Source organism: Schistocerca nitens, chromosome 1, assembly GCF_023898315.1.
Source record: "Schistocerca nitens isolate TAMUIC-IGC-003100 chromosome 1, iqSchNite1.1, whole genome shotgun sequence".
NCBI lineage: Eukaryota > Metazoa > Arthropoda > Insecta > Orthoptera > Acrididae > Schistocerca > Schistocerca nitens.
The window spans coordinates 1,042,339,256-1,042,358,498 of record NC_064614.1 but is presented as its reverse complement, the minus strand read 5'-3'; the positions used below and the strand labels follow the sequence as shown (position 1 = coordinate 1,042,358,498).

Genomic DNA, 19,243 nt, shown 5'->3' with positions numbered 1-19,243 from the left:
TTCCTTTTTGCTTGGTGTTATAGGAGTGGATATTTTCATTTTTCTGGAAGAGAGTGGAATTTTCCATTGAGTATTTTTTCACAAACATGGTTATCTCATTCACATATATACATGGAAGTGGGAGGATTTCTAGCTTTATAAAGAGTAGTCTACAGGTTTTGTTCCATTTTACACCTTTGATTATTCTTATAATTCTTTTTTGTAGCCTAAAGAGCTTTTGGCTAAGAGAAAAGTTACCCCAGAAAAAATTCCATATTTCAGTTGTTAGTATATATAGGCATAATACACAGTTTTCAGAGAATCTTTGTTGCAGCCTCCCTCTAATATTCTCATTAAGTAGCATGTAGTGCTTAATTTCTTACAGACTTGTTCAAAATGTGTCTCCCATTTAAGATTGTCTTGGAGCCATACTCCCAAGAACTCAGTGTTGTCTACATCCTGAAGATCTTTGTCAAAATCTGAGTCTGAACAGTTTGCTCACCTTTTTTCACATTATAGAAATTTAGTGCCACTGTCTTATATGCATTTATATCAATTTGTTATGACTGAACCAGTTTTCAATATTGTTCAGTGTCTCTGTTGTAGACTTCTGAAGCATTTCCATTTCTTTCCCACTCACTATCACACTTGTATCGTCAGCAAACTGGATGATGTTCTCGCAGAATTTGTTTAGTTCATTCACATATAACAGAAATATAAGAGGTCCCAGAACTGAAACTTGTGGCACTCCATATGTAATGGTTTCATAGTTTGAATAGTGTTGAGTGAGTGTGATGAAATTTTGATGCTGCACTTCAACCACTTGTTTTCAACCACGTAGGTATGACTTTATCCAGTTGTTAGATGTTCCTCTAATCCCCGTGTTGTCAAGCTTAGGCAATAGTTTTGTGTGATCTATGATATCAAAAACCTTAGAGAGAGCTAGGCAAATTCCAGTGACATTTATGCCATTATCTAGTTTCTGAAGTACTTCACTTAATAGTTCAAAAATTGCTGTATCAGTTGATCGGCCTTTCCTAAAACTATGTTGTGCTGTGGATAGTATTTTCTGCTCATCCAGAAAATCTACTACTCTTCTTTGAAAAACGTTTTGTATGGTTTTTGAGACTACAGATAGTAGAGCAATGGGCCTGTAATTAGCCACTTCATCCTTTTTACCTTTTTTGAATAGTGGTTTGAGCTTAGCAGATTTTAGGCATGATGGGAAAATTCCGGTTTAAAAGGAGCTATTACAAAAGTGAGCTAATGGTTCAACAATAAGATTGCCACATTTTTTAATAAAGCTGTCTGGGATGCCATCTATTCTAGTGGAATGGTTCACTTTTAAAGTTCTGATAACTGACGTCTTCTTTCTGGGTTATTGGACAGAGAAACAATGAAGTAGGATTTATGTTGGTATTTATAGATGATACTAAGCAGGTTTGATTTCAGCAATTAATTACTCTCTTATATTGCTAAAAAAAAGTATAGAACACATTTGCTATTTCTTTAGGATCATTAATTTCTTTTTCATTACAATTCAATTTAATATTGGAATTCTGAGGAGAAACATTGTCAGATTGCTGTTTCACTATACTCCATACAGCATTCATTATGTTATTAGAGTTATTTATATAACAGTCATTTTCCATTACTTTAGTTTCTTTGATCATTTTTTTAAGTATCATTTTATAATTCTTGAAATATACAAGGAATTCATTGGATACTGTGGAAGACTTGGAGATCTCATATAATCTCAGTTTTTCAGCACGTGGCTTAACTTCTAACCATTAGCATTCGTTTGTATCTCCACATATCAAAAGCTTTTATTCTCTTCCTGTCTAAACTATTTATGTCCATGTTTCACTTCATATACACCATACAGATACTTTTTAAAAAGACTTCCCTACTTTTAAATCTATTGTTGAATTTATTATCATCAAATATAGAACTAATTGTCAGGAAGTCTTTCCTGAAAATATTTGTATGAATTGTAGCCATGTATGGAAATGAAACATAGTAGATAAACAATTTAATGAAGAAGAGAATAGATACTTTTGTAATGTGTTGCTGCAGAAGGGTACTAAAGATTAGATGGATAGATTACACAACTAATGAGTATATACTGAATAGAATTGGGGGAAAAAGACACAACCTTACTAGAAGAAGGAATTGGTTGATAGAACACATTATGAGACATCAAGGGGTCACCATTGTAGCAATGAAGGAACGTGTGGGGGTAACAATTCTTCCAGGAACATCATATCATAATAGACATTGACCTTCTAATTTTTGTCATCAAATTGAAGAAAATGGTGAGTCATGTAAAACACACAGAGTATTCCCACAAGGCCACAGAAACTCCTTTAGTTGTTTTCTTTTTTTTAGTTAGTTGGTATGGAGCAGAATTTCTTACTTCCTTTCCCTTTTCTCTCAATTGTACATTTCATTACATGCACTCGATAATTTTAGGTGTTGTAAATAGTTCACCATTATATCCTTAGATATTATTTTCTCCCTTCTGCATGCTGTTCTTTTAATTAGTTTACTTGAATGAGATGAGAAAGTGTTTGTACATTGTTCTAACTTTGATACATTGCTATGTTCCTAGAAACTTTTAAGAAAATCCTTTTCCTTCTACCATTTGTTTCTTTAATATGGCGTGTGGATTACTCCTTACACTTAGCAATCTTTTTGTGTCAAAATTAATAAGCCAAACACCATTTCCTTGCAATATTTTTTTCTTTCACACTAACTTAGAATTGCTTTCCCTAAAACAAAATGTAGACTGCCAAAACAGTTCCACATAATTTTGCAAAAATTTTAATTAAGTGAATTGAACATACTGTTACAAACTGTTAGTAAAGAATAATTAACTTTGTAGACACAGTTTTCATTTTCGTGTGTCCCATATCATTCTTCCTGGTAGGCAAGGGCACCAAGTGGCCTTGTTTTCAGAGGAGAGTCCCCATGTTATTCTGTGAGCATTTTGGAAGCAATGTCATTCTGTTCTTGTCAACCAAGGTGCTGTTGTCAGTTCTCCGTATGCAAATCAATCAAAAGCAAGTGCCCATAGATCCATGCATGCACGCTGCTGTGCGCACAGTGCCATAAACTCAAAACAGCTAGCAGCTGACACGGGCATGCTGTTCTTCACAGTACTGAAAAGTGTGTTTGAAGGACGTAGTGCTGCTCAAATTTCGCTGACCATGTGTTTCCATGCCTGCATAATAATGATAGGGTATTTGACTGTGTTCTGGAAATTGTCATAAATTCCATATTACGTCATTTTATTCTCATTCACATTGACATCTTGTTTTGGATTTTATGTATTTGGAATAAGTGTTAGGAATAGTGTGTAGTACCACATTGTACAAGCTCTTCTATGAAAACACCCAAAAAATTGTTTTAAGAGAGTGTCAAAGAATAAGAAGATGTATAGAATGTGGTTGTAATTCACTCCTAGAGATCCAAATGATGACATAGCCTACTTCTCTGTAGGATACATCAAGAATTTGGGTCTTAAAAACAAATTTTAAATAATTCCTTTTCAAGAGCATTTGGCAAGTGCAGCATTGAAGTTTGTCATAGTTTATAACATGCATCTGATGAATTAAAATGTGTCATATATGATGGTATATTCTAAAACTATTATGGCAGGAATCTTTCATCTCTGTCTACTATTGTTAAGGATTCAATTAGAGATAAATACTTGTGACAAGCAAAAGTAAGAAGGTGATTGCTGCTACTTTCATTGGCAGTAATTTGAAGTGTGCTCTTGGATTCCTGTCTAACCCCACACTCAGAAATCGCTATGTATTCGGAGAAAAATGGTGAATTATTTATCACAAGAAAACTACAAATGTCTCTGACAGTTGTTTCACGCACAGCAATTTCATCTTTCATTTTTTAAACATACGGAAGTCACAAAATCAGAGGTACTGAAGATCCACTGGGAAAGCTGGAAGAGTCGCAAAGATACTCACTATTGAGAAAGTGTGGTCTTACTTGTAAATAACAATGAATATTGCAGAAAAATTCTTAACTTTCATGAATAATGAAGTCTCAGAATGTGTTACAAACATGAAGCGGAAAAAAAAATTTTAAGTAGTAGAATGCAAACCTACAGTCTCTGGCATAACAGTCTGTTGCCTTACCACTTGGCTATGATAACTTGCGTGCAGTGAGTTTTCTATTCCTGCTGATTGTAAGAGAGAGAAATGCAGGTTGATTTTATGGGAGAGGGATGCAGGTTGATTTTATTGCTGAACAGTGCGGATGTAAGCCATAAATACATGAAATTTTTGAAGGTTTCCACTATAAAGCTTCACAAAATTCCTTTTCATTGTTACTTAAAAATTGTAAACATGTTTCAATAATAAGTAACTAAACCATTTGCAGGAAATGTTTACAGTCACTAGTAATTTCTGTTGACATTCATGTCATATATGCAAGTAGAGCTGACATTTTGAAATTTAATGATTTTTAAACTCTTAAGTGCACAAAAATAACAAGTATTTTGTGAGACTATTGACCAGAAATGTTTTTTTAATGTTATAATGACTCACAGTAACAACAATACAGACCATGTTTCTAACAACAGAAAACAGTCTATTATGAACTCACTTTCCACTCAGATGCATCATAGTGATTCTTCAGTAAACCATAATCATTAAATCTGAAACTAAACCAGTCAGTATACCTAAAATAACAACTTCTAGCTTCAGACAAATCACACTGAACTGAATGTGTGACCATGCTGAAAACTGAGTCTCACTATAGTTGTTGGAAAAACAGTGGGCAGACCGATCGGTGATAGGTCTCAGAAGCTTGCAGAATAGCAAGTTTGGCTAACGAACTGAAAATGACATCACTACAGAATAAGTCCCCAGGCACATGCCACAAATTAGGTGCAAATTGAGAAATGTACAGGAGGTGACAGACTTGCAGTGATGCAGCCAAAAACGAATGTAGACAGTAGATGTTTGCCCTTCAAGCAGATATCTGAAATATTTTATCACTGAATAAGTATTGAGAAGTTCCCTGCCATATTACAAGTAATTATTTTGGGCAATGGCAAAGACTTTGTAAGGAAACCAGTAGACTTACATCTTGTTTCTGTTGGCTGGCTGGGGCAAAGTTTGATTACATCTTCCAGCAATGCATGTTCATACTCCACACTTGGGAAAGTTAGTAAGGCAATGTGGACATTTTCCAGACTGTTCTGTTGCTTGCGGAATTTGGTAGCCATTGGGAGGAATGTGGTTGTTTACGCAGTGGTAATCTCCACAAACATGCCAATACCAATCAGATTTAGTGCTGTATGTGGAGAACTGTCTCACTATGATTCAAACAAATAATTTTGTGGTATGATATGTACCAGAAATCTTACTTCACATTATACCCTTCATATGCATCTTGTCCATAAGACTTGCAGAAGACTGTATGGCCATTAAACATTGAGATGTAATGTTTAACATTGTGCTTAACTTCTTTCAGTCTTCCATATAGTTTTGTTAACTCTGAAAATTTCTTTAAAATTTCAGAAAGTCTGCAGGAGAGATGAAGGGAGCTAACTGATCTAGTCGGGGGGGGGGGGGGGGGGGGGGTAAGAAAGAAATGAGATGACTCCTCCAGAACAAGTATATTTAATGCCCTCACAGGACAGTAGTTCACAACAGATACAATGTATGGCAGAGCCACAAGGCAAGACAGCTACAGTACAGCTCCAGCTAGCATAGTAAATAGCACGATGAACAAGAGCAGGCTGAGGGCAATTGCTGAACGGCAACCACATGTGTAAACAGCATGCTGCAGGTGATGCTGGGAGGTGCCTGTGCAGCCATCATGTGTCGTTGCTCAGCTACAGTATCTCCCCCTGTCAGCCACACTTTGAAACAGTAGACATGGAGTGACTGTCACGTTATATGTGCTAGTCATGCGACGACTGCCTACCTCGGAGATATCTGCTGGTGTCCGACATCTAGGTATTAGCCCATTGGGTTACCATATCCCTTCTTCCTTGGGGAAGTGGCGAGCTGTGTCTCAGCAAGTTGACCTCTGCCAGGCAGTGCTCCGAACTAAGCTGATGTCTGTGGAAGCATCGGTTGGCCCCTGTGGTTTTACCAGCTCCCAGTCAGTGAACACGGAAGCACGTGGCAGTACAGCTGGTAACAAAGGCCACTCCATGTCCATGTCACATCTTGGTGCAGAAGGGAGCTGCAGGGGTATAAGCAGCACCAGTGTGGTTGGTACCACAGAGCCTTCAGACATCCTGCCCATCTCAGGTGGCCTAGAAACATGGGGAGGTGAAGGTGTGCATGGAATTGGCAAACAGGGCTGCGAAGGGAAGGGAAGGAAAAGCTCAAAAGCAGGAGGGGAGATAGCAGAGGGTCCAGTGATGTGTATCTGCCGTCAGACCTGGAGACAGCAGCAGCTGGGTCTCCCACTGCAGATAGAGTGATTTTGATGGCCTGCCACTGTCTGGGCCCCCATGGCCAGAGTGAATACGCAGTGTCCCTACTGCTGCCAGACCACCACTGGAGGATTGTCCTAGCATCCACAGCCCCATGCCCACACGTGGATGCCTGGCTAGAGGTGTGAAGACAGTGCCACAGATGGCCCCACAGGTGTTTTCAGCAAGAAATGGGAGAGCATTTTGGCTGATGGCCATGGGTGAGTTCCTCTGGACTTTTATTCCCTCTCAACATCAGCCTGCAGGAACTCAAAAACATGATAGCGCTTCATTGGTAGGAATGTCAGCCACATATGTCTTCATCATTATTTTAAAAGCTCAAAGGAGTCTTTCAGCCTCATCATTTGAGTGAGGGTGGAAAAATGGAGACAACAGCTATTGAATATCATTTCTGTAGCAGAGGTATCAGAAAAAATGTAAGCAAAACTGTGGTCCATTGGCTGACACCAGTGCGAGAGGAAGTGTAAATAATGAAAATTGTGCTGAGCACTGCAGCTGTAGTCTCTGCACTCATGGACAACGGTTGACTGTGTATGGAAAGCTGGAGTATGCATTGAGGACAATCACCGAGGTAGTATCCAGAAAGGTGCCTGTGAAGCTGACGTGAACCCACTCCTGGATGAAAATGTTTGCCGGGCAGCCACATACTTTTCTTCACACTGATGACTGTTGCAGAGAAGATGTTCAGCCTGCTGGTCTATGCCTGGTCACAACATACAGTGCTGAGTGAGCAGTTTAGTTCACAAGACACCCCAGTGACCATAGCCCAAGAACCATAAGACTGTCAGGTGCAGAGGTTCCGGCGGGTTTACTCGGGGAGACCATTGATAGGTGGTTAGTAGGACAACTCTATCCACCATAATTAGTGAGGTGGAGGTAATGGCATAACAGTTTGGAGTCTTGACTGGAAATGCAGTTCAGACAGCAGAGTTTTATGCACCACCGCACATGTTGTCATATGGTGTCCTTGGCCATGGCTGCGCACAGAATCCTTGACGAGAAAAGCATCCACCACCTGTTGAGCATCTTTGTACAGCAGGAAGCACAAGATATTGTTTTTGTTGAACTCCGGGTCAGGGATCTTCGGGAGATGGTACAGTGTGTCCATGTTGGTGTACTGAGTGGTACTGCAGAAGCGAATTTCATAATTGTATCTACTGAGAAAGAGTGCCCAACACTGGGCAGTTCCCTCAGGTAGCCTTGCTGCAGAACTAAAGAGGGAGATCAATGGCTTATGATCAGTAATGAGGTGAACCTGTGTTCCGTATAGGAATACATGGCATTTCTTCAGTGCAAAGGTCATCTTGAGAGCCTCTTTTTCAATTTTCAGATATCCGTTCTATGTGGCATTGAGTGTCTTCAACACAAATATGATCAGATTTTCAGAGTCGCCCATGTTCTTTGTGCCAGAATGATCCCCAGAGCCCATTCATAAGTGGCTGCCACCACCACTAGCTGTTTGCTGATTGAAATGTGGTGAGACAGAATGCTGAGAGGTGGGCCCACTTCAGTCGTGAATGCCTCTTCGTGTGCCTCCGACCATACCAAAGGCATGCCATTATTCCAAAGGTTGATGAGCGGATGGGCGGCCAATGCCGAACCTATGATAATTTTTCTGCAATACATTTTTTTTTTTTTTTTTTCAAGAAGAGCTGGAGCTCCTTTAAATTTGTGGGCCAAGGAAGTATAGTGACAGCTGTGACCGGCTTCCGTGGGAACTTAATACCTTCACAAGAGATGATGTGTCGCAGGTATTCCACCAATGGTTGAAAAAAAGAGATTTTTCGGTATTGCATTATAGGCCTGCAGACCGGACGGTGTGCAACAACCATCCCAAGTTTTTGAAATGTTCTTCCATTGTGGCTCCCATTACCACAATCTTTTCTAGATAATTTATGCAGCCCAGAACATTCTGTAGCTGTTGCTTGAGAAACCTTTGACATATGGCTGGGGCACTGGCTACCTTGAAAACTAACCATTTGAAATGGTATAATCCATGCGGCATGTTCCCTACCAAAAGTTACTGTGAGTCCTCATCCAGCAGTAGTTCCAAGCTTCTGAGAAATAGATCATCTCAAAATACCGGTCTCCTGTGAGTGCAAAGAAAAACTCATCAGGTTTCAGAATGGGATACATATCAATCTCTGACTGGGAACTGACCATAACTTTTAAAGTCTCCACACAGGTGCAGATTCCACAACAGTTTTTTTCGCAATAACCAAAGGTGTTGCCCACTCACTTGCAGACACACATTCAAAGATGTATAAGGCTGAAATCTATCTAGCTCATTCTGAATAGCATCCCACAGTGTGAGGAGCATGGGTCGCACACAGAAGCAGCAAGGATGCACCTATTTATTTAATGTAATGTGCTCTGTAAAGTTCTTCACTTTTCTTAGACCAATAGAGAAAATGTCAGCTTAGTCCTTACTGAGGGTTTCTAATTCTCAAAATGGCACTTGTTCTGAGACCAGATGGACCAAGTCATCAATAACAAACCTGAAAGAGGAAAAAGCATCAAGGAAGAATAGATTCTCCATATCTGTGCTGTGAACTACAAGGAAGGTGGAGTGTCAGACAAGGTTTTCATACGTTTTGTACATTGTGAGTGGTCCTTGCCGGCCGAAGTGGCCGTGCGGTTAAAGGCGCTGCAGTCTGGAACTGCAAGACCGCTACGGTCGCAGGTTCGAATCCTGCCTCGGGCATGGATGTTTGTGATGTCCTTAGGTTAGTTAGGTTTAACTAGTTCTAAGTTCTAGGGGACTAATAACCTCAGCAGTTGAGTCCCATAGTGCTCAGAGCCATTTGAACCATTTTTTTTTTTTGAGTGGTCCTTTGAGTGGAATGTGTTGTTTGTTATTTGCCATGAACTTGTGAGGTGCAGATTGAATGGTCGGTGCTCCCAGTTGGAGGCAGGTTTGAGAGTTTAAGAGAGATGCAGTGGCACCAGTGTCTACTTGTAGCTGAAATTGTTATTGCACAAATTGAGTGTGAACAGTTTCTTAGGTGAAACCACTGTGGTGTGATACTCCAATGAAATCATATTAATGTTCATTAGGTCCTGTTGAGGCAAGTGTTTTTTGTCTGTAGTGTGGCAGGCAGATGAGGTAAGCCCTTCCTTCCAGCGTGCCTCGCACTGTGTCTGTCTTCTCTGTCATGTTCGAAAACAATCCGGTCAGGCAAAATGAGTGCCAGTCAGGAGGCTGAGACTTGTTTCCTTGTTTACATGATGCAGGTGGAGTGCAATGGTGTTTGAGCACTGCTTTGCTGCATTTTCTGTGTTGGCAAAGTTGTATCCCTCTCTTGGTTCTGACCCAATGGCCACCACCTCATCCCAGAAATCTAATCAACGGCCTGTGGCCAGCAAAACTTTGAAGGATGGGGCCCATTGTAAAATGTCATCCAAAGTAGGGTCCTAAACTTGCAGAGCTTTCTTATGCACCTCTTTATCCAGAGCCACACAAATGGTTGCGTCCCTAATCATCACCTCTGCATACGATTTCTTATTTACTGGAGTCACAAAATGGCATTTCCTACTTGTACACTGCAGTTCAGATGACCACACGCAGTATGTCTGATTACGTTGTTTGTGACAATATTGTGAACAGAAAGGTAGATTACTACTCGCCATAGAGCAGAGATGCTAAGTCGCAGATAGGCACAAAAAAAAAGACTGTCAACCAAGTAACCTTTCAGCCGAAAAACCTTTCATTGGAATCAAACAGTGTACACTCTCTCTCTCTCTCTCTCTCTCTCTCTCTCTCTCTCTCTCTCTCTCTCATTTGTGCATGCCAATGCAGCTCACACACACACACACACACACACACACACACACACACACACACACACACACACACACACACACACTCACAGTTTGTGACTGTTGAGGCCACCTCGGCAGCCAAAGACTGCAACTCAGCGACTCTGCTATGTGGTGACTCTCAAAGTCATGGTGACATCCACAGTATAAAGGATCTGAAGAGAAGGAAAAGCCACCAAAGTCCATTTTTCTCTTACTTCACACATTTCCCCTTAACAAATCAGAAAACCAGACTAGGTTTTGAGCCTTCATTACACTAATGGAGAGTAGTGGGTGGTGGTGGTGGTGGTGGTGGTGGTGGCGGTGGCGGATGAAGACTCAAGAGTTCAGTGTTATGATCTGTTACAGAACTCTGCCCACCAGCTGTCAAACAATTGCAGTGAAGTGATTCCCTGGCCTCACTTTCATTTGTTTTTTCCACAATGGAGTTTGTATTGTAATAAAGTTTATGAAAACTAGAAGAAAGGGCTTTAAGAAGGTTGTGAGTCTCCCAGCTGCATTCTACTTTTATTCTGTTGTGAAAATTCATAAGTAGACCTTTATTTTCTGTTTAATATACTGTTCACATGTTCATGTCATTCTCAATTCCATTACAAAATTGGTTTCACTGATCATAAACAGATACCAACTTCTCTCACAAGATCAATCACCTACAGCTTCATTTATTTGCATTTATGTTTCTCTGAAAGTAATTCTCTATAAGTATATGAAATAGAATAATTTATTAAGTCCATTTCTGGAAAAAACAAGTTGTGATCTTCAGTTTGTTGTTCGTATTATGGGAAATTGCAGGTCATCTACAAAGGAGAGTAATTAGAAAATACTCACAGAGTCTGACTTGAAATAGTGCTGTAGTATTTTTAGTACAAGAAGAAAAGATTTTTACTGCCTTATATAACTTAGAAAAGGATTTTGCACACATCTAGTATGATCTCAATTGATACATATTCATTAAAAACATTCCATTATTTGGAAAAATGTACAGTCTGAAATTTGAATATGTGTTGTCAACAAAGAATCGCAACATACAATAGTATCGTGCAAGAGCAGTGCCTACCAAAATGATTATATAAAAGTGTTTTGATCCACTCACAAATTTAGTGAAAAGAACAATGAGTAATATGATGCAGTGTGTGTGCTGTGCTCTTTATTGTCATTTGCAGAATACAAGTGTAGTTTTGGATTTCTATTTAAGTCTACATTTGCCTCTCTCTCTCCCCCCACTCAGTGGTAGCACAAGAGACTAGACAGCTTTTAGATAAATGTAAAAATGTGTAAGACAGAGTAGTCTCAAGTAATCATGAACCAAAGTTAATTTTTGGAAAAGTGTTACATTTCTCCTTGTTTCATACAGGGAGTCAAAACTGTAGTAATTCTTTTTTTTTCTCTTAATATATTATGCCTTCCTCAATCCTCCTTACACGTTCTTCTCTAATGTAAATGATGCACTGCTACAGCCATGGTCCTCAGAAATATTTACGTGATATGGCCATATGGATTATATAAGAATACATTTTCATTAATTACTAGTAAATAGGCCCTCAGAATAACCATTTCAGAGGCACTGTTTGTAAGAATATTTTTTGTACAAATACTGAAATCAAACATTTTTCTAGTGTTCTTTGTAAATCACTGGGTAAACGTAAAGAAAAAGAAAAGCAACAGCCATAAAGTAACCTGTTATACACTGAAGAACCAAAGAAACTGGTACACCTGCCTAATATCATGTAGGCCCCTTGTGAACACGCAGAAGTGCCACAACACGACTTGGCATGTCATCGACTAATGTCTGAAGTAGTGCTGGACGTAACTGATACCATGAAGCCTGCAGGGTTATCCATAAATCTGTAAGAGTACGGGGGGGGGGGGGGGGGGGGGGGGTGATCTCTCCTAAGCAGCAAGTTGCAAGATATCCCAGATATGCTCAATAATGTTCACGTCTGGAGAGTTTGGTGACCAGGTGAAGTGTTTAAACTCAGAAGAGTGTTCCTGGAACCACCCTGTAGCAATTCTGGATGCGTGGGGTGTCTCATTGTCCTGCTGGAATCGCCCAAGGCTTGAAAGGCACAATGGACAAGAATGGATGCAGGTAATCAGACAGGATGTTTACATACATGTCTCCTGTCAGAGTTGTATCTAAATGTATCAGGAGTCCCACATCACTACAGCTCCACACGTCCCGCACAGTTACAGAGCCTCCATCAACTTGAACAGCCCCTGCTGATATGCAGGGGCCTTGGATTCATGAGGTTGTCTCCATACCCATACAAGTCCATCTGCTCAATACAATTTGAAACGAGACTTCTCTGACCGGGCAACGTGTTTCCAGTCATCAAATGTCCAATATCAGTGTTAACTGTCCCAGGCAAGGTGTAAAGCTTTGTGTCATCAAGTGGGCCTTCAGCTCCGAAAGCCCATATTGATGATGTTTTGTTGAATGGTTTGCACACTGCTACTTGCTGACGACCCAGCATTGAAATATGCAGCATTTTGCTGAAGGGCTACACTTCTGTCACATTGAATGGATTCTGTTCGGTCATTGTTGTTCCTATCCTTGCATGATCTTTTTCTAGCCGCAGCAGTGTCAGAGGTTTGATGTTTTACTGGATTCCTGAGACTCGCAGTACACTCGTGAAACGGTCATGTGGGAAAATCCCCACTTCATCACTACCTCAGAGATACTGTGTCCCAGAGGTCATGCGCTGACTATAACACCACGTTCAAACTCACTTAAATCTTGATAACCTGTTATTGTAACAGCAGTAACCGATCTAAAAACTGCACAAGACACTTGTCTTATATAGTAATTGCCAACCACAGTGTCATATTCTGCCTTTTTACATATCTCTGTACTAGAATACGCTTGCCTGTACCAGTTTCTTTGGCGCATCATTGTACTATTTGTATTCAGAATTATTTTATCTCAGTCATTTCACACCCCATCATAGGAAACCTCAGTTTGAGGTTACAACAATTGCCCGTTCATAGTTAAAGGAAGCTTCCAATGAGGACAGTCCAGTGCTGTGTAAGATTCCAAATAACATTGACTAGGTTCCACATTTCATTTCATTTCTATATTATGGAACTCTTCCACTGATATTGTTATCATTGTTATCAGTGTAAGATGTTAATGCTGTTTGCTGTAAACATTGGATACATTAATGGTTCTTTGCTAGAGACCAATAAACCAGAGTATCGAAAAACCTGAAAAACTTCAAGAAGTAAGTATTACTGGCTGGGATTACAAGTGTAAGAGGATAAAAGAACGTTTCATGTTAATAGTGCACATATTTTGGGATGTATCATGAGACGTATTCTGACAAAGTTTGTTCTAGTGTTCCTGTTACAATAATAACAAGAACAGCAGCTTGAATTGACATGTGATTCATTCATATGTTTGACAGTAATCTGTAATGTCTCAGAAGCATCATTTTGGAAAATAAATGATGATGTATAAGTAAATGTTGTAAGCAATGTATGTTGCTGATACTGTCATGGTTCAAATGTAATTCAAGGACTGAATCAGTTGAAAATTCACATCAAATTAAGGAAGGTTACAAAATTCGGACATGAGTTATTTACGGATGTGAAAAACACATGCTTATCTTTTTTGTGATAGTGTCATTTGGGGTAGACCCAACAGGAAAGTAGCTGGTGTGGCATGTTTTGTGAAGTGCAAAATTCTTACATCCACTCTCACTCATTATTTTTAAAGCATCGTTGTGCATTACCCAAAATAATAACACAATTTTTTATCTAATGTCATATTGTAGTTTCTCAATGCTGGAAATTGAGTTCCCAGAAACTGAAACTGCATATTCTGCAACCACTTGCAGTGCTGTCACTCTTCCTCAGTATCTATCACCTCAGCTATATTTGTATTGACATAAAATTAAAAATCCTTGACAAGAGTGTACTCTCCTCACATGGCTGTAAATTTGTATTTAATTAAAAGTTAAAAAATCACTGGCAGAAAGTTCTATTTGAAGCTGATATGAACCATTCCAAATGAAATAGTGAAGTTAATGTTTACCTACTTGTCTCCTTTCAATACTTATGTAATACAGACAAAAAATACTTATCCTGTTTGTATATTTTAGGCATGTCCATACAACTGTAAAAAAATAATGTATTTACTCTGCATTTCAATGCTAGATAGGTTGAAACTGTTTATAAACATTAGTTGTTTCTGTTATATTGCAGCTACATCTTCTGATAGCTGTGGAAATCCAGAATCAAAGCAAGGTCAGAAAGAGAATAATCCATCCACCTTAACACCAGATGTAGCAGTTACAGGAAATCATCTTGATGTACCTCGACCTGGAGACAATCCAAATCTTTTAAGTCCAGAGATTCTGAACCAAAGGAGAGGTAAGTGATATTAATTCATATTTAATTTCTCCACTTATTGAAGAGATACAATTGTAGACAGTACATATCTAAGAGGATATAGTTGCCATGAGATTTTGATCTGCCAGAAAGTTATTGTGTGTGTAGTCTCCCACAGCATGAGATATTAATTCTGGAAACAGCTAATAGGTTATATATTTCATATACCTCCTCTCAGGGATATTAGTCTAGCAAAGCTTGCAGGAGAGTCTCCATGTAGTATGAAGAGTGTTAAGTACTGGCTGAAAAAACCTCTGAGTTGGGCAGTGATGCATTGTCAGATAGTTCAATTGACAGAGCCCTGCTTGCCAATGGGAATGATCCAAATTTATGTACCTTGTTGGAACACATTCATAATTTATCAAGAATGTGCATTACAGTGTAAACTTTGTGCAGATTTTAGAAGTAATTACTTATTTGGTAAGCTTAATATGCACAACTATCCTCTTCAGAATATATTCTCCCATGGCAGACTATTCCAGACTGAGTGCCTGCCCAGTGGCAGGTGGATAAGGTGGGCAGATAGCTGACACATTGGCAGCCAATCACACCAACAGGAGGTCAGTCAGCCCGGCCCTTGGTCCTTTCCTGCAAGTACATACTGCCCTGGCCAAGTACCTGCAAACAGGAGTGGCCAAGTCCACGTGCTTATGCTCGGAGTGTGTGCTCCAGAAATGCCTGGTAGGTAGCTGTACTACCTGAGCTTGTCCACTAGTGAGCTAGATGGACACAAGTGGGTACTCATGCCTGTCCTGTGGATTTGACCTGCTGGAAATTATTTATCATTCATCTTCCATAAATGATCAGTGGCTTTGGGAGTGTTTGTTTACTTTTTCTGTTTTTGTTCTTTGATTTTTTGTGAAATAACTTTCATGAATGATTTGAAACATACATACAAAACATGTGATATGGATAACACATTGTGTGTATTGTTTAATCCATTGTGGTGAAGTCTTCAACCTAGAATAAATCTTTCACTATGCAGCAGAATGCATGCCACCAAGAACCTCCTTACAGATTAAAGTTCTCTTCCAGACAGTAGAATAATTCACTCTTCCAAATTTGTTTCACTGAGGAAGACCATACTGTGATTTCCTTTTTTCAGTTATCATATAAATGCTGAAATGAATAGAATACGAAGAAATAAAATTACCTTGGAATAGGAACTCAACTGCTAAAATTTCTCAGTAGAGGGAATGACCTGATGGCATACCTGTATGAAAATACAAAAGAATACTACTCCTCTTTTAGTAGAAATTTAGTATAGATTGCTGGAGTAATGAAGCATTCCAGGAATTTGGAAAGAAGCAGGAGTAATTCCCATTTTCAAGACATATAGGCTGTATCAGTTATATCTCTCTGCTGTAGATTTATCAAACATGTTTTAAGTTTGCATTTAATAAACCCTTTGAAAGCTGTAAATCTTCTCTGTGAGAATCAATTCCACTTATTCTATTGGTTCAGATTTAGAAGGCAGCAACCAGTCATATGCTGGTTGATGTAGTGTTTCCTAACTTCTGACACGCATGCAGTAGAGTCCTTCTCTGTCCTCTAGTGAAAGGAACATGACCAATATAAAGCTGGCTTTGTGAATAAAATGACTCAAAGAGAATGGAGTGTTTCTTATTGACAGTGAGAAGTCATCAGATGTGGAAGTATTTCTCAGTATATCTGTTGCATATATTATGGGCTATTACCATTTACAATTTATATCGCTGCAACTTTCTTGAACTTCGCTCACAACTTGCTGATAGCATATTTTTCTACACTGATGGTTCCAAGTCCACCCACAGTGTTGACAGTGCTTTTGTCGTAGAGGCTGATACGTTTCAATACCGGCTTCTTGACCAGTGCACAGTTTTTACAGCAGAGCTTTTTGCCCTCTATCAGGCTGTTCACTACATTCAGAGGCACCAGCTCACTCGCTGTGTGATCTGCTCTGACTTCCTCAGTGCCCTGCAGAGTCTAGATAATCCCGATACAGTCCATCCCATCATTCAACGGATCCAGGACTGCCTCCATTTGTTCCCAGATGGGAAAGCCTAAGTGATGTTCATGTGGGTTCCTGGCCATGTTAGTGTGCCTGGGAATGATGCTGCTGATGCTGCAGCCAAGGTCGTAGCCCATCTCGATCGGCCCACCTCTTACTCTGTTCCCTCGCAAGATATTTGTACTTTTCTCTATCGGCATATCACGTCACTTCGGCATGGAGCTCCCTTCATGAGAAAAGACTCAGAGAAGTCAAACCTCTCCCAACAGCCTAGTCAACTTCCTCCCGGCCATCTTGCCATGAGGAAGTAATGTTAGCTCAGTTGCGAATAGGGCACTGCCGCTTTAGTCACCGCCACTTGTTGAGTGGCAACCCTGCACCCAGCTGTCCTTTCTGTAGCCAGCCATTAATGGTCAGACATCTCCTGATCCTCTACCCCTAATTTAGCCACTTACGTCTCAGGGTTGGGCTGCTGCCTGCTTTGCCAGACATGTTAGCGGATGACGTGTGAGCTGTGGCTCGTGTTTTAAGTTTTTTAAAAAGCAGTAATATGACAAAAGAGATTTTATTTCTACCTGGTGACTCTGGTGTCTTGTCAATGTCTTTTAGATACTCTTCTGCAACGTCTTGATGTTTTAGATTTGTTTATTCTTCCTTTAGTATTGGACCTCGCAACAGTTTTTTACCCTAGTGGACCCAGCATTCTATGGTCCTATACTGGGCTCTTATGACCTTAGATGTCTTGCGCCCTAACCACCCTCCACCGCCCCCCCCCCCCTCCCAAAAATAAAAAGCCACTGGCTGGCATGAAAAAACAACACTTAATAAATGATAATTATTTATTTAATTGAAGTGTAGCACTTTGCACTGTATTTTTAGATGGACTATGAAATTGGCATTTCTTTGCAAGAAAACATTGAAGCATTGATTTTTTATTGCACTGGCCTTAATTGTTGTTTCTCATATGCCCTGAAAAACACAAAATTTGTGTTGTATCTTGTATTGCTCCCTTGACATAAACAAGTATAAAGGTAAAATAACGAACAGGTGAAATTTCTTTGTTATTGAGCAGACTAACATTCTGTGCATGAGTTTAGTACTAGAGACAAGTGTGTGCAGGAGCTCAGCGGACAGAGTAGCAAGTCTGCACAGGAGCCCCGTAGTAAGTGACAAGTCTATACATGAAATGTGTACACCTACTACATTTACCAGATGTGACATTGTTGTAGTCAATGTGTTCAGAAACATCTGTTACAATGAATGTACATACTTCATTGAGAGTGTATAATACTTTATGTGCTTTCATCGTGAGTGTAATTTTAAAATTTAATAATAAATACATTTGAAAGACTAATTGGAATGTAATAAAGTTGATAACAATACTCCACTGGACAGATAGTAAATGAAGTGTGGCCCAAAACAGTTTATGGTTCAGGTTCAAGAGGACAAACAGGTTTAAAAAGGAGGACAAAGTTAGAAAAAAAGAGAATACATAGATCACTTGCTCAAATTTAATAAATGAATTAATTAACAGATATGACATGCATTCCATGACTTTTATTGGTACTTCTCGAAGGATCCAATTTTCTGTATAAGTGTAGGCATGCATAGCAGATAGCTGTAAAAAGATACACAGGAAAATTCTTTTAAATTATACTGGATCATCAACACACCCTTAACAGATTCAATGTTCAAAGTATTCCTGTCATCACTGTATTGTGTTGTAATGAGTGAATTCTGAATGACAATCAATATACTTACTTTCACAGAAACACTTGGCCCATTTTTTACTACAGAATTGGCTGAAGAATTTTATGTCTTCAATTTCAAAAGCTCTACATTTAACTTGCAAATACAAAATGCTTTTTTCAACATCACTGTAGTTACATCTTTTTTAAGAGACATTCATTTGAAACACACAGAGCCAGCGTTTTAAATATCCATGGCACGATTGATAGAGCAACATAGTTTCCTCCATTAAATGTTTAGATTCTTTATCAAACCCTTCTTCTGCTGCAGTTTCCAGCTTCTGTTTAACCTTTTCATTTAATCGGTCCTCAAGCTACTTTCATACAGGACCGAAAATTTCAATCACTTCAAGCACAGAATAGCTGTCTTTTCTGGATGCAGAATATTTGAATTGAACACAGGGATCAGTGAATGGAAATGCCATAAATAGGCTCCAGTTCACCTGTTCTCAAAACACAAGCAAAACGTTTGGTGGCTTGCTTTCAGACAGAAAGTAAGATTTCAGAGCAGCATACATTTCCAGTGACCTTTCAGAGGCTGGGAAAAGAGACACCCACCTAGTGTTCACAGGAGACAGGACTTGTTTGTAATTTACGTTGACAAATTTACAGAATGAATGTAACTGTTCCGTTCTAACAGAATAATTAGAAAAAACAGCTATGAATTTTCGTGATGACACACTCCGAATTAACAGAAAGACTATCAGCTCCATGCTGAATTACATTATGTAAAATGTGATCGATAAAATTGACAATCCTTCTGCCACCCGTAGGTAATATATTTAAGAAAAGAACTATAGAATGGAAATAATGCAAATATAATTTTATTATGTTTAGGTTTAC

General features: G+C 39.3%; 1 protein-coding gene across 1 annotated transcript in view; it reads left to right on the top strand.

The window, feature by feature from the left end:
- LOC126238016 (potassium channel subfamily T member 2) overlaps window positions 1-19,243 on the top strand; it is a 1,051,128-nt gene that overhangs the window by 841,855 nt on the left and 190,030 nt on the right. Inside the window, exon 14 of the mRNA XM_049947763.1 lies at window positions 14,477-14,644. Coding sequence (XP_049803720.1) covers window positions 14,477-14,644 — 168 coding nt within the window. The remainder of the gene's footprint in view (window positions 1-14,476; window positions 14,645-19,243) is intronic.